The following is a 14,538-nucleotide window of genomic DNA, read 5'->3' on the forward strand; positions in this document are numbered from 1 at the left end:
TAGTAGTTTATTAACCATTATGGTGATGGCTCAACTGCTTCATACTTGACATAACACATAAACTGCCATCGGCTTAATTTATTAACATCTACCCAGAGCCACGCACATTCTTTGCCGACCACAAAACGAATTTTTAAATTCCATTAGCAAGATATCAATGTCTGAAAATTTAATAAAGAGCTTCCTTGCAAGAGACCTACGGCTTCTTCTGCTGACAAAGTAAATGATAGGTGGACTATCACTAGCTCCTTGTGTTAGATTGGACCCCGAAGGTAATTAAGGGTTAATTATAGCTAGACTTCCTAAATTAATTATTGCTCATTAATTATATGCACACATATACATATGTAAGAGATTCATATTATATTGGTGCAGCGTTAGAGAAATGGTATTTATTTTCAATTATAAGAATTTGACGTAGCATCTCTCCGTTATGTCAGTATTGTTTGTTTGTCTCGTTGTTGTTGTATCTCTTTCTCCATTATCTTTTGACAAAGAGAGCAAGAAATGGCTTTCTGGGCTAAAGAATGAGAGCTTGGGAGGGAAGAGCGAGACGTGGAAAGTGACACTATACCAAGAAAAGGGAAAGAAAAGAGAATTGCAAACATGTATGATTGATTGGACTAAAAGGAAACGGATTGTAGCATGCAGAAGGATTAATAGTGAAATAGTCTTCACCCCAAGCCCTAAAGCTAGAAGTTCTTTTACTCTTCCAATCCCCCCCCTCTCTCTCTCTTCTATTTCCTCGCCATCATTACTATCCACTTTGCGTTACTAATGAAACAGTAGCAATCTCTCACTACCCCTCCTCCATATGGGTTGGCTTCAATCCTTCTTCGCCCCAATGAAGAAGCTGTGGTTCCGCATGCATTCTGTAAACAAAAAGAGTACGCCTTTCCTCTCTTTCTATCGTTTTATGATCAACTCTTCTCAGAACAACGACTAATGTTTCTATTGTTGTTGTTATTATGATAGAGCGAGGGATTTACATTCTGTATGATGATGTGAAGTCGTGTCCATGCGAGGATGTGCAGACACTCTGGTCGATCGTCGTTGAGGCGCACCCGCCGCAGTTGCGGCTGAAGCGATGAGGTCTCAACCTCCAGGATGACAGAGATGATAATAACAAGAAGGAAAGTAAGTTATGGTTGTATATAGATAGTTTTACACAACTGCCGAACTCCTTCCGAGATTAAATATGATGGTGTATGTAGATAGTTTTTTTTTTCTCCTTCGTTTGCTAGAGAAAGAGAGTGATGTACAAAAATAGGAGAGAGTGTTTATTTTCTTCTGACCTATATGATGGTGTTGTTTTTCAAACTACGTCATGTACAACGATTGAGACGAGTTGGATACATGAATTCACAACCTCTCAGTGGGAATTGGATATCTCGATCGCTGTGATAATAGAGTTGTCTTCTTTTACGAGTGTTTTACATGTACTGTGAAGACAAATGAAAGAAAATGTGTGTGTGTGTGTGTGTGTGTGAGAGAGAGAGAGAGAGAGAGAGAGTTTGTGTTTGATGAGGGAGATATCTTGTACTTCATACATAAAAATGTATAAAAAGGTTTGGTAGGTTGAGATATTTTTTCTTTCTTTTTATTTTTTTTTGTTATGAATCAGATCTCGATAAATTTGGATGTAAAAAAGTAATAAATTTTTTTGTTATAGTAGTCGCACTAGTTACTGATCAAATAATTTTGGTTTCATAAAAATTGGAAGTTAGGATGAAAAGATAAAAATAAAATAGTGAAGGAATGTCAGAATGAGACTGAATAGTAAATATCTAAATGTTGCGGCAGTTATCAAAGTGTGGCTGATGGCCAAGGATGGTGGTGGACGATCATAAGGTAGATAGCTGCTAGAGAAAGAAGGTGGCTATGGTCTAAAAGATTGGAATGCTTCTACGATTATGATATATTCTTAGAAAGATAAGGACGATCTAACGGTTGTATAGAAAGATAAAAATGAAAAGAATAATTTAGCTAAATTCAAATTCATTCCATGATTCTAATCAAAACATGTTTACTCCTATTTATAGAAGTAAAAATTGTAGCAGACCAGATTCACATAAAGCTAATTAGCTAATTCAATTTGACTTGATTGGACTAAATCGACTCGACTAACTTAACTCATATGATTGGATCATAACAATGCACCACGCTTATGACACATTGTCCTCAAGATGTCTATGTTGGTTTCCATACCTTCTATCATTCTCAAAATATATGTCATTGATCTTGTGTGGGTCTCATCTACCACGTGGAGGAGGGCCCTACGGTGGGTTATGCTTTATGGCTCACTTGTTTGAGCCATAGTTTGCCCTAACTATGAGTAGCTTAGGCCAAAATCTAGCCATAGGTGGTTCGAGCCTAGGTCTTAATACATACAAATTAGTCCATGACTTGGGTGCAGATGGTTCGAAGAAGGGAGTGGATATGACGGCTTGGATTAAGAGCACCTAGATCACCGTTGGTAAAAAACTAGGGTTTTGGCCCTAGATTCTACCACGAGTGGGGAAGACGATGTCGGGGCCATAGCTGGGAGCTTTTTCGATGTCACGTTAGCAGTGGAAGTGGTTAGAAGAGATGGCAAGAGCTCCACTAGAGCGGGAGGTGGTGCTTTGGTCGCAGTTCTAGATAGTTCAGCCCTTTCTTCACGAGTTGGATTTATTTCACTATCTGGGGCAATTTCGACATAGCCAGCAGCGCTGGCAGCGCAAAGTAGTGTAAGACAGCTAGTAAGGCCTGGATTGAGTTCTTGATGGCGGTTTGGATCTCCTTTGAGTTCTCCTTCAATTTGGCTGAAAACTTATAAATATCATCATCGCCAACGCTAGTGGCTCATCATTGTTGGTCGCTGGCATGGTGGCGCTACCGGAGAAGACCCCGTCGATATGGAGATGAGTTATTAGTCCTCCATAGTTGCAATTTTCCTCATATTTGTCTTGGATGATGTGTTCATTAATGTCCAAGGAATAGTGCCTCTGAAACTAATGTTACGAACTAAATATTGACCGATCTAGAATTTTGTAATGATAACCTCACGAGTTATGGATCTAATAGTTTTAGTTTCATGTACATAAGAGTTCAAGATGAAAAGATAAAAATAAAATAGTGGAGGACGGTCGAACGGACCAGAATAGTTAATATCTGATGTTGCGGCGGACAGCTAAGGGTGGTAATGGAGAGCCGTTCGAATAGAAATTTGTGATAATAAAAATAAATTTATTATTCTAATTAAAAATTAGAATAAAAAGACTTTATTTTTTACTTAAATTTTAAGCATGTATATATATTACTTTTTAAAAAGAGGGGAACGAGCTTGGTTGTTATAGGCCCCAAATTAATATTTGTAGATTGAATTCTGAATTTTCGGAGAAACGGAGATACAGTCGGCCGATTTTAAATGTAACTAAATATAGCTCTATTTACTCTTGCTTCAATCTATTTCAATTATATAGGAATATTAATTTGTACACGTGCATGCCATCACAATCAACGTGTGCATCGCGAACTTCATTTAATTACTCTCTCCCACGCCTCAGACAAAAAATAGACTAAACGAGACGATAATGAAATCCCTCCAACCATTCCAACTACTCCGAAATAGACGAACTACCCATTTCAAATTTGAACAAAGAAATTTAACTATAAAATATTATGATCACTTAAATCAAGTTAAGTCAAATTGAGTTAGTTAGTTAGTTTTATTTTATTAGTTTAAAATTTAAATAAAACAAATAAACTATATGTAGATCCGGTCCGCTAGAAATTTTTAGTCCTATAAATAGGAGGATTAGAGATATGTTAATTAGAGTTATGAAATGAATTTGACTTTAGCCAAATTATTTTTTCTTTAGATCGTTTTTATTTTTCTAGAAGTAATTCGTAATCGTAGAAGTCTTCCGATATTTCAAACCGTAGCTATCATCTTCGTCTAGCAACTACCATACCCTAATAATTTAATAATAAAAGTACAACTTTGAAGATCATAGAAGTCAAAGCTCAAAAATATTATTTGTAATACATATTTCAACTCAAACACATGATCTTGCATATATTAGTAATTAGAAGATTAAAATAATAGAATAAAATATTATGGCTCACCATAATAATAAACAAAAGCATTAAAGTATATAAAAAGATAAAATACCTGAATACGTATTTTGGTGTTACAATCGATCAAGTCATCCTTTATCTTTCATGTCACCTTGTCGGTGATCCGTCCAAGCCACTCCACTAGAAGCTCCTTCTTTACGCTCTAGTGGTAATCTCTTCGGCTTCTCTTTGGTCTCTCCATCAATCAACATCACTATACCAGTTGGTTGTGAACTTTTTGTAGCATCTGAATCACAATCCCTTAGCCTTTCACTCTTCTACTTGAGCAGGTGTTAGAATTTTCATAGGAGTTCTAGGGGCTGTTTTTACATCATTAGAAATACGAAAGGGCGGCTGCTACCTAGCTGCATGCATGTAATTCAAGCCCTCAAGTGCATGCATCAATATTGGTTGTAGCTTGCTACTCCATGATTGCCTCGAGTGCCCACTAAGTGCTTGATATTTGTCTTCTATGAGCAAAGCATCCTCTATGGCTTGCCCTAGATCTATAGATCGTAGTGCTCGTACATCAGCTTGAATGTCCTCCCGCAAACTAGCGTTGAATGTGGATTTGAGCTAAATATTCGACCATGGTGGTGTGCATAAGCTAGGCACTCGTTCAAATTCCTCTTGGTAGGCTCTCATCATTGTCTCCTAGACTGTCTTTGTTAAGAGAACATGAAAGTCTTCATAGCCCGATGATCTAAACCATTTATAGACCAAACGATAAAACTCTGCCTACATTTTGATCAACCTATCTGTTATAGCCGACCGAAACCACCATAGCACTACATCCTCTAGGTAAAAAGATGCAAGAAGAATCTTTTGATCCTCATCTATAACTTGGAAGATAAAGAATTGTTTAGGACAGTAGAGCCAATCAACTGGATCTCTACCTTGAAAAATTGAAAACTCTAACCGAACGGTGCGCCCGTAGATGCTGGTATCACGGTTGGGATCAAATCTTGCTCTAGCTCTAATCAGAGGTGGGTGCTTATCTAGTCATACATGATTCCTTCGACATCCTCTATTAGTTTCTCAATCTTTCTCTTCATCTCGCTCAATCAAGGGATCATCATCATCTTTATGTACAAACTACACTCGTCGGCGAGGTCCACCTTGCCTCATCTCCCATGTGCGTGAATGTCCCCCCTTCTTCTTCTCTTCTTCGAGCCACCACAGATCTAGTGGTTGGCGTCATTTTGGATGTGTGCCAAGGAAAGCTTAGCTGTGATACCAACTTGTTACGGTCACCTTTGGTGAAGATGAGTTTCTATTCAATTTGATAATCTGAACAAAAATTGGCATGGAACATATAAAGGTAACTGGGATCAATCTAATTGTTGGATTGATATGATATTTGGAAATATTGTTCCTCTATGAGTTAAGAATCTAACACAACTAGAATCACGGCAATTGCATGAGTAGATCAAAAGTTACATATGAAATAATAATCGAAGGTCAAGAGGTAGCAGGATGGACGTGGATTATGTGGTTAGTGTTATGGAGATGATTATAGGTATGGTAAATGGTGTTTTGAACAAGATGAGGTGGGAGAAGAGAGCTTCTAGATAGGGCTAGTTGCTAGAGAGAGTAGGGAGAAGCGACGGAGAATTAATCTCGGCCGTAGATAAGAACTTGGGTTGAATACCAATGGAGAGAAAGGAGGTGGGAGAAGATGGCTCAAGCCTAGATGAAACCAACTCGAATGTTCAATAATCAATAATCCAAAGAGTCTATTTTTTCATATATATAGAGGCTAGCAAAATATCTATAAACTCTAAACAAAACCTATTACAACTCAACTTTCCCATAGTGTGTTCGAACGCACTCCCATCAGGTTCAAACGGCCAAAACACATTCTCTATATGTGCGAACGCGAGATCAGGCGTTCGAACGCACCTGCCAAAAACTTTTTTATTTTCCAAGAGTATAAATAGTTATTGATACAAATTGAAGCAGTTTTACTATGCATCTAAATCAAGAACTGCAATATTTGGTTATTTCTTTAGTTAAAATAATACTTAGCTTCTCTTGATCCTCTACATTAATTATATCTTTTCTTCTCATTCTTTGTTCTAATTTTCTATTCCTTATCATTTGATATGAGAATTGTAATAAAAACAAAAAAAGATGCAAAATTTTGAAAGGAAATAAAGGGTTTTTGAATTTTATGAAGTACCCCTAGCTCCATCAGTGTTGAAATCACTCCTATTTAGATCAATTGGAGGTTAATCTTAACAGAGTGAACCAAGAGATTTCATCTTTAGAGGAAAGTGAGAGAATGGCTCCTCAGCCTACGCTTGATAGCTCTAAGATGGCTTCTCTTAATCATAACTACATTGCTTTCCTCATATTAATATAAACTAGCATAGTACATCTTATATTAATTAGATTGTTGATGGTGATGATAATACCACATTTTTTATCTCTCTACTAAGATTAAATGTTCAGTGAAACTATATTGATAATTATTATGCTAGATGACTATGATTATTTCATGTTCTTCTATTCCTAATGCTTTTGTTGCTTTCTACAATGAGCTCAAGTATAAGTGTAACATCCAAAAGGAAAACTCGAGAGCACGTGTCGAGCACGTGCGCAACATTTTCTTCTTCCCCTCTTTCCTTTTCTTTTCTTGTGTTTCAACCTCGCTAAAGAGTTGGTTGGTTAGTAACCTCGTGTCGACATTGTGCTGGTCCAAGAATCTTCACCTTGTGAAGCTCTTTCAGTTGTTGCCTTGGGAGAGACAACGCCAAGTGACCTCTTTCATCGGCCTTCGATGAATTTGCCACTGTCATCGTTGTCTTCACTTCTTATCCGGGCAGAAACTCCCCCATTTGCGAGATAGAGCTTTTAGTACCGTTTTGTTGTTGCCTTATAGCTTGATTTTTTGCATTCTTTGGGCCGAAGAAAGGAGAATGAGAGGATTTTTTTTTATTTACAAACTAAGTAAAAAATCACTATGGAGAACACAAATCATATGTAAGACACATTTATTAACATTATTGTACTGAAAACACTCTCTTATCTCACATGAGTTTTAGCTCGATCAAAAAGATTTACCTAAAATAAGCCTACTTAGACCAAGCAAGCCTGGCCCAAGCGTGATTCTATTCTCACCTAACCCAAACTCTATTCAGCTCAATAGCCTACTCGAAACCCACCTTTTGATTCTTTCTTCTCCTTACTCTCTCTCCATGTGCTAGAGGTGATCATCGAATCGGCCGGGCCCATCAGGCCAACTAGGTTGAGCACTGTGTTCGGCAACCTACCCGCAAGTGCGTCAGACTAAGCTAGAATAGTCTAACGTATTACCGCTTATCAGCTCGTGAAAGAGCGAGCTGGGTTGTCTAAGCTTAATAGAATTTCCAAGATATTTTTAGCTATTTTTACAAAAATTTTTTAACTATTATGCTTAATTTTTACAAAATATTCTTGTTTCAACCGAACGAGTGAGCTTTTATGCATGATCACCTTTATCATGTATAGGGCTGCCAAAATAATCTAGCCGGCTCAAAAATATGGCAAATTAAGCTTGATCTTGAAGTTTAGGCTCGAAATTAAATTTGAGCTTGATTAGTTTACACCCCTAATCATGTGCACAACTGAATTGCCCAGTCCACATTATTCTCTTCTTTTTTTCCTCCTCTCCAGTCTCTTAGTTTTCTTCTTCCCCTCTCATCTATCTTATTCTCATTCCTCTATAGTCTTCTCCTTCCTTCCTATTTTTTTTTGTCTCATTGTCTCTTTCTTAACTTTCCTACATCAGCACCCCTTGTTTCTTTTTTCCTTCATATACTCTTTCTTCCTCTCCTAGAAATAAGCCACTGGTGGTGACCTGGAAAAAAAGAAGGGAAAACCCTTCAAATAAGGTTATTGTGTGCCAAGCCAAAATTAGATGAATCATGCATATTAATGTGCCTACTGACTCTTGATTGTCACTCGTAGATGGGAAACTTGCCCTTGACATTGAGAGCACAACCTCACTGACACAAACCTTCCACCCCCCCTCCTACTTCCTTTGGACTCAAAACAATGGAAGCCGATAACCACCCTCCATCCTCATCCATTCCTCCATCGAACGGTCCGTATTAAATATTCTCCCGTCAACCGGATGAAATAGACAGTTCGATAGTCGCTGTCGGTATCACTTACCTGCCTTCGTCTTCTTCCTCCTCGAAGAACCCCCCTTAGATATCCTTCCGTTGCATTCGGATTGATCCACACCCTAACTATACTAATGGAGAGGGATTCCTCTTCTTCCTCCGACGAGGACGAGGACGAGGAGGCTCGCCGGAATCTAGTCCCGCAGAATGAGACCAAACCACCGCGCGGCCACTCCGCACTCGAGATCTCTGGCGACATTGTCCGCCGCACCGCCGCTGCCGTCGCTAGCGGGGGTTTCTGGTCCACCAAGCGCTACCTCCTCCTCGCCATTTGCCTTCCCCTCGTCCTTATTCTCCTATTCTTCTCCCTCGATCTCGGCCGCCTCTTCCGCGGCGTCTCCATTATCCGTGTCGGCGGAGATGACGGCGGCGGCGATCGGATGCGGGAGGCGGAGCTCCGCGCTCTGTACCTCCTCAGGGACCAGCAACTGGGCCTCCTCAAACTCTGGAACCGCACGATTCCCGATGCGCATTCGCGTCTTTCGCCTGCTTCAGCTCCTTCGTCCATGAGCTCGAATTCCACTTCGAGTAAGGTTGATCTGCCAGATTCGTCACTATCCATTTCCGCCATGGAGTTCAGATCGGCACTGCTCGAACAGATCAAGATCAACAAGGAGATCCAAAAGGCTCTGCTTTCCTCGCATCGGTTTGGAAACATTACATCGGAGCCTTTAGATGACAGTGCGGGTGCTGATCTTCCGCATTCGGCCGTCGATGTCTGTAGAAAGATCGATCGACCCACAGGAAGAAGGACGATTGAGTGGAAGCCGAAGAAAGACAAGTTCTTGTTTGCGATCTGTTTGTCGGGTCAGATGTCCAACCATTTGATCTGTCTAGAGAAGCACATGCTCTTTGCTGCACTTCTTGATCGCGTCTTAGTATTGCCAAGCACCAAGTTCGATTACCAATATGACCGGGTTTTGGATATCAATCACATTAATGAATGTTTTGGTAGGAAGGTTGTGATGCCATTTGAGGAATTTTCTGAAGTGAAGAAGAATAAGATGCAGATAGATGGGTTTATATGTTACATGGCTTCGCCTCCTTGTTTTCTGGATGAGGAGCACATTAAGAGGTTGAAGAACATGGGTATCTCGTTGGGCAAGATTGAGGCAGCTTGGCCTGAGGATGCCAAGTTGAAAGAGCCAAAGAAGAGAGTGGTTGGAGATATTATGCCTAAATTCTCATCTGATGCTGAGGTTCTCGCTATTGGGGATATGTTCTATGCCGATGTGGAGGAAGAGTGGCTGACGCAGCCAGGCGGTCCACTTGCTCACAAATGCAAGACTGTGATCCAACCAAGCAAGCTTATCATGCTCACGGCACAGCGGTTTGTGCAGACTTTCTTGGGTGGTAACTTCGTAGCTCTGCATTTTCGTCGGCATGGGTACCTGAGTTTCTGGTAAGATTTTTCACTTCTATCTTTTCGTTTAGTCTTTCATGCTATTTAGCATTTAATATATAGGACTTCATATTTTGTACCTTCGAGTCACACTGTTATGATCCTGCATCCTAAGACACTCTAGAAGTTATTAGTTGACAATGTTATGCTGACGATGGATTTTACAATTTTGTTACCTCTGGTAGTGCTTCCTCCTAATATATAATTTTCCTCTTGTTAATATTGTCTAACCAATTTATTGTATGGTGCTTTTGATCTTGAATAGTTAGTTATTCTTGTATAGTCAAAGGTCTCTATTAGCTTGTTCCAACAATTATGACTATTTGGCCAAAGGAGTATCACATATATCCTGCTCCACAGGTAATTTCCTTGGTCTGATTGGTATTTTGCATTCGAGTGTGTAGTTAGATATAAAAGAGATAGTCATAATATGTTGCATTTTTATTGTTCGGAAATGAATTTGCAAATGGCCTGTGAGTTGTTATGATATCTTGCTCTTAGAAACTTATTAGCTGATCTGAGGTGTGCAGTCTATTGTTTGTCTTTAACACACTAAGCAACCAAGATCCTTTTCTCTATTGCTTTAAAGATAAAATTGTTGTTGTTTTGATTCTGTTATGGCCCTGTTAATTCATCTTTATTAATCTACTAATAGAATTCATATTCTTCCACAAGTTAGACTTCAATATCTACATATGAGAATCAGTGTTTTAAAAAATGCTTGCAGAGGCGCACCAACCGCCCCGCAAAGTTAGTTTGTAGCTTGCTTAAGGCGGGCGGATGGGCTGCCTTGTCGCCTGGCGGACTGGGCAGCCTGCTTAGGCATTGCAGCAGGTCGGGCTAATAGGGTTGATAATGGATGCAGGTGAACAACGAATCACTTGAAAAAAAAACTCTCATCTCCCTCACGATCGATCTGAGCTCTAATCCCCTAACCCAATCTCTTCTCTTCCTCTCTCGATCCTCCTCTCTTGAGTGGCTGCAGCAAATGGTAGCGGTGACAAGCAACAATAATTTTCTCTTTCTTTCTCCTTTTTCTTTTCTTTCTTGCTCTCTTCGTCCCTTCCACTGTCAACAGCGGCAGGCAATGGTAGATCTTATCTTTCTTCTTCTCTTCTTGACTTTCATTTTCGGTTCTTTCGTCCTGCTACAGTAGTACAGGTTCCCTTCTCTAATATCTATCTCTATTACAGCTTCTCTGCTCTCTCTTCTTCTCTTTCACTCTCGACAGCAAGCATGCTTTCCTACTTTGAATTAGTTTTCTTTCACTGTCCTAAAAATTTTGCTAATTACTGATATATTTGTGAAAAGTAGTTTGTGATGCACTAATTGGTATTAGTATAATATTTGTGAAAATTTTTGGTGTAGTTTATTATTAAATTTTTATATATACTCTATTAGGATATTATATATAACTTTTAATTTTTTATAGATTACATATGATAGATTGCCTTGGCGACTGTGTTGGTTGGTGGAGGCAATTGTTTGCTACTTGCGACCGCCTTTCAATATATTGATGAGAATGATATAGGTTCTAGGAGATTCATTAAATATTAAGCACATGCTTTGTGTAGCAATTCGAACATAAATTGTTCCAAAATTTACTCAATACTTAATCATAGGGAATCAAAGTTTATCTTACATATGATTTTGTGAGTATGGAAATTGAATCTTTAGACTAAATATAGGCCAAGATTCTGTAAGTTTGAAGGGATTGATAACAATAGTAGAGCAAGTGGGCATGAATTGTTGCAACATGTGATAAAGTATAGGTCAATGCTTATTAACAGAGACAGAGCTCAGGAAGCCACAAAGATAAAATGCAAGGTATGGAATAAATGACCTGTGAAGATAACTAAGTTTGTTAGCTGAATGATAAAGGAAATATTATCTCAACAGAAAAACAAATTAATGCATAACATCGAGAGAACAGTGAAATGAGGCTTAGGAAACAAGGAGAGCAGATTGTGGGCTCCAAGGATTGACTTGTTGATGCCACAGCAGTGCCGGTTTGCCGTTGGCATGATATGAGCCAACCGATTATAGCATGTGGTCAGCATATCTCTATGGATCGATACATGAGTATCATGATACTCCATGTCAAATAAGGCATTGCAATTGTACAAGCTTTACCATGTCTTGCTATTTATGCCATCTGGCACAAAATACTGAAGGTAGGTATCTGGCAAGTTTCTTCAGGAGCTATATCCCAGAAAAAAAAAATTACCCTTTGGATCCACTAGGATAATGCACTGTATGCTAAGCTGTCAATAATTAGAGCGCTAGGTTTTGTAATTGTTGTCTTGTAAATGTTGAAATCATTTGATGCTTCTCCTTTCTGCTTTCCAATGTTAGAAAATGCAATCCACTTTATTATGACATTCCTGATCTACTGGTAAACAATACTTTTATGCCTTCTTGGGTGACTTTGTAATACTTCTTTCCTAATTAACATTGCACACCTCAATAGGTTGAGTACTAATTTGGAGAAACATGATGACAATTTTCTGGCATTCACTCTCTTTCATTTTTGCCTGCAGCAATGTCAAAAAGGAGAGCTGCTTTTTCCCTATCCCTCAGGCAGCTGAGTGCATATTACGAGTTGTTGAGAGAGCCAATGCCCCTGTGATTTATTTGTCCACTGATGCAGCTGAGAGTGAAACAAATCTTCTTCAATCATTTATTGTGTTAAATGACAAGCCAGTCCCACTTGTCAGAAGGCCAGACCATAACAATGCCGAAAAGTGGGATGCCTTGTTATATAGAAACCACATAGGTGGAGATAGTCAGGTGAACCATCCTTAATGAAGGAACTTTATCATCTTCTTAGCAATAGAAAACATATAGATCACTCAGCATGACATTCAAAGTGAAATGCAGGTCGAGGCCATGCTGGATAAGGCAATCTGTGCATTGTCCAATGTCTTCATTGGATCATCAGGTTCAACATTCACCGAGGACATTCTGCGACTCAGGAGAGGTTGGGGTTCTGCTTCCCACTGCGATGGGTACCTTTGCCAGGGCGAACTACCTAATTTCATAGCTGAGCAAGAATGAGAAAACAACAGCCATGAGCTTTGATGATCTGGTCCAGTCTCTGGAAAAGTAATTCCCCTGCTTTCTGCTTGTTGCTTGTATATCTGTGTTCAGTTAGCATAAAAGAACATTCTGTAATTAGTCTCCTTGATTTATTTTACCAGATTCCTTATTCACTACATCTTAAACAATTACGATAGCAGATGCAAATGAGAGCATTAGTTTTGAGAGAGAGGTTCTTTAAACTTTTGTAGTTAGGAGATTTCATTTTAGCTTTTGCTTGTCCGAGAATACCTTCCCACTTGTGCCTTGAAAGTAAGGCCACTGATTCTTCTTGTCAACTAAGTGGCGTCATAATTTTATTTTGCTTGGATGTGTAACTAATATCTCTTCTCTTTGGTTTGGCATTTTGCAAGTATAACTACCATATGATTATTTTTGGATGGTTTTTGTATTCATGTAATTAGCAAATTATGTTTTATTTATGTATGAGTATATACATGAGTTATGAGATCTTTAATAAAGAATATTGAAGTGGAAATTGATTTTGAAGTCAAGAATTTTAATTTATAGCATTAGTTTACAAATATATATATATATATATATGCATGAATGTTGAATTATAACATTTCAATTTAGTGAAACTGGGGTTTTTTCTAGGCCTTCTTGTCGGAAAAAAAAATATATAACTTCGCTTATATTTTCAAGTTAGTATGTTTAAACATCAATGAAAACATTTGAAATTATAGAGATTGCATTTCCTGTGAGCAGCAGAAGTTCGAACGAGTGATTTAAGTGATCCCTACCATATGATTATTTTTGGATTATTATTTGTATTCATGTAATTAACAAACTATATTTTAACATAAAACTTATTTATGTATAAGTATACATGAGTTATGTATTTATTTATATATTTATAAATACATTTCTTTACTGACGAACAAAAACCATCAGAAGAGTGCTTGCAAAATAAATGCATAATAATACATGTGTTTCCGTAAAATAACCATCATATAGGGGACTATTTTTTTTTAAAAAAAAACACACTATATAATCAAATCTTTTAGAATTTTTACAGTTAGATCACTTCTGCATATTCTTAAATATTGTCAGAATTTTAACTGATTATATCTCTCAAACTCTTGCTATGCTCAGCTAGGATTTGTGTAAGGTGGCAAAAGTATATCTGATCCGATAACTCTAAATTTATGTTTAGTCTAATCAAAATTCAAGTTATAAACCAGTTAATCCCTCTAACCTAATATATATATATATATATATATATATATAATCTTTAAAATATCGTAATTATCACTGATATCCTATGACTCACTGATAATTGTTATTATAGTTAGTTTTTAATATAATATTTCAACGAGTATATCGTTAAAGTTAACAACAAATATCAATAATTAAAATATTATTTTGTTTGAAGTTTAGAGAGGAGAATATTTATCTTAAAATAAATGATCATAATTAAAAGTTTAGTTTCGCAAATATTATATTTTAAAAACAACGTGGTAATTATAATATTTTAAACGTTTTTAGTCGCAAATAGGAAAGGGTTTATGCGAAAATTACTAAATCATAGGGTTTCACATGAAAATGTCCAAAGAAAAATAGGAATTTGTCTTCGTCGTCAAGGCTGTCTAATAAACAGTGTAGGGAGAGGATGCAGCGGAAAAAAGACGGAGACCGGCAAGAAGAGAGATAAAAGAAGAGACGGACGAGAGAGAAATCAACAAAGAGAAAGATAAAGAGAAGGAAGAGAGAGAGAGAGAGAGAGAGAGAGAAGAGGAGTGAGATGGTCTTCAACAGTGCGTGGGT

General features: G+C 37.9%; 1 protein-coding gene and 1 long non-coding RNA gene across 2 annotated transcripts; both read left to right on the top strand.

Annotated features, from left to right (window-relative positions):
- The first annotated feature begins 729 nt into the window (after positions 1–729).
- LOC140796708 (uncharacterized) lies at positions 730–1,579 on the top strand. Its single transcript, XR_012110509.1, has 2 exons — positions 730–887; positions 976–1,579. It is a non-coding gene; the product is annotated as an uncharacterized lncRNA (long non-coding RNA).
- A 6,421-nt stretch (positions 1,580–8,000) lies between these two features.
- LOC140796369 (O-fucosyltransferase 36-like) lies at positions 8,001–13,088 on the top strand. The gene is made up of 3 exons (XM_073149370.1): positions 8,001–9,672; positions 12,213–12,462; positions 12,553–13,088. Exons 1-3 carry the CDS (start codon positions 8,345–8,347, stop codon positions 12,727–12,729), a joined length of 1,755 nt encoding a protein of 584 aa, XP_073005471.1. The 5' UTR covers positions 8,001–8,344; the 3' UTR covers positions 12,730–13,088.
- Positions 13,089–14,538: the final 1,450 nt, after the last annotated feature.

This window comes from Typha latifolia, chromosome 10 (genome assembly GCF_019914945.1).
Source record: "Typha latifolia isolate L0001 chromosome 10, TyphaL0001v2, whole genome shotgun sequence".
NCBI lineage: Eukaryota > Viridiplantae > Streptophyta > Magnoliopsida > Poales > Typhaceae > Typha > Typha latifolia.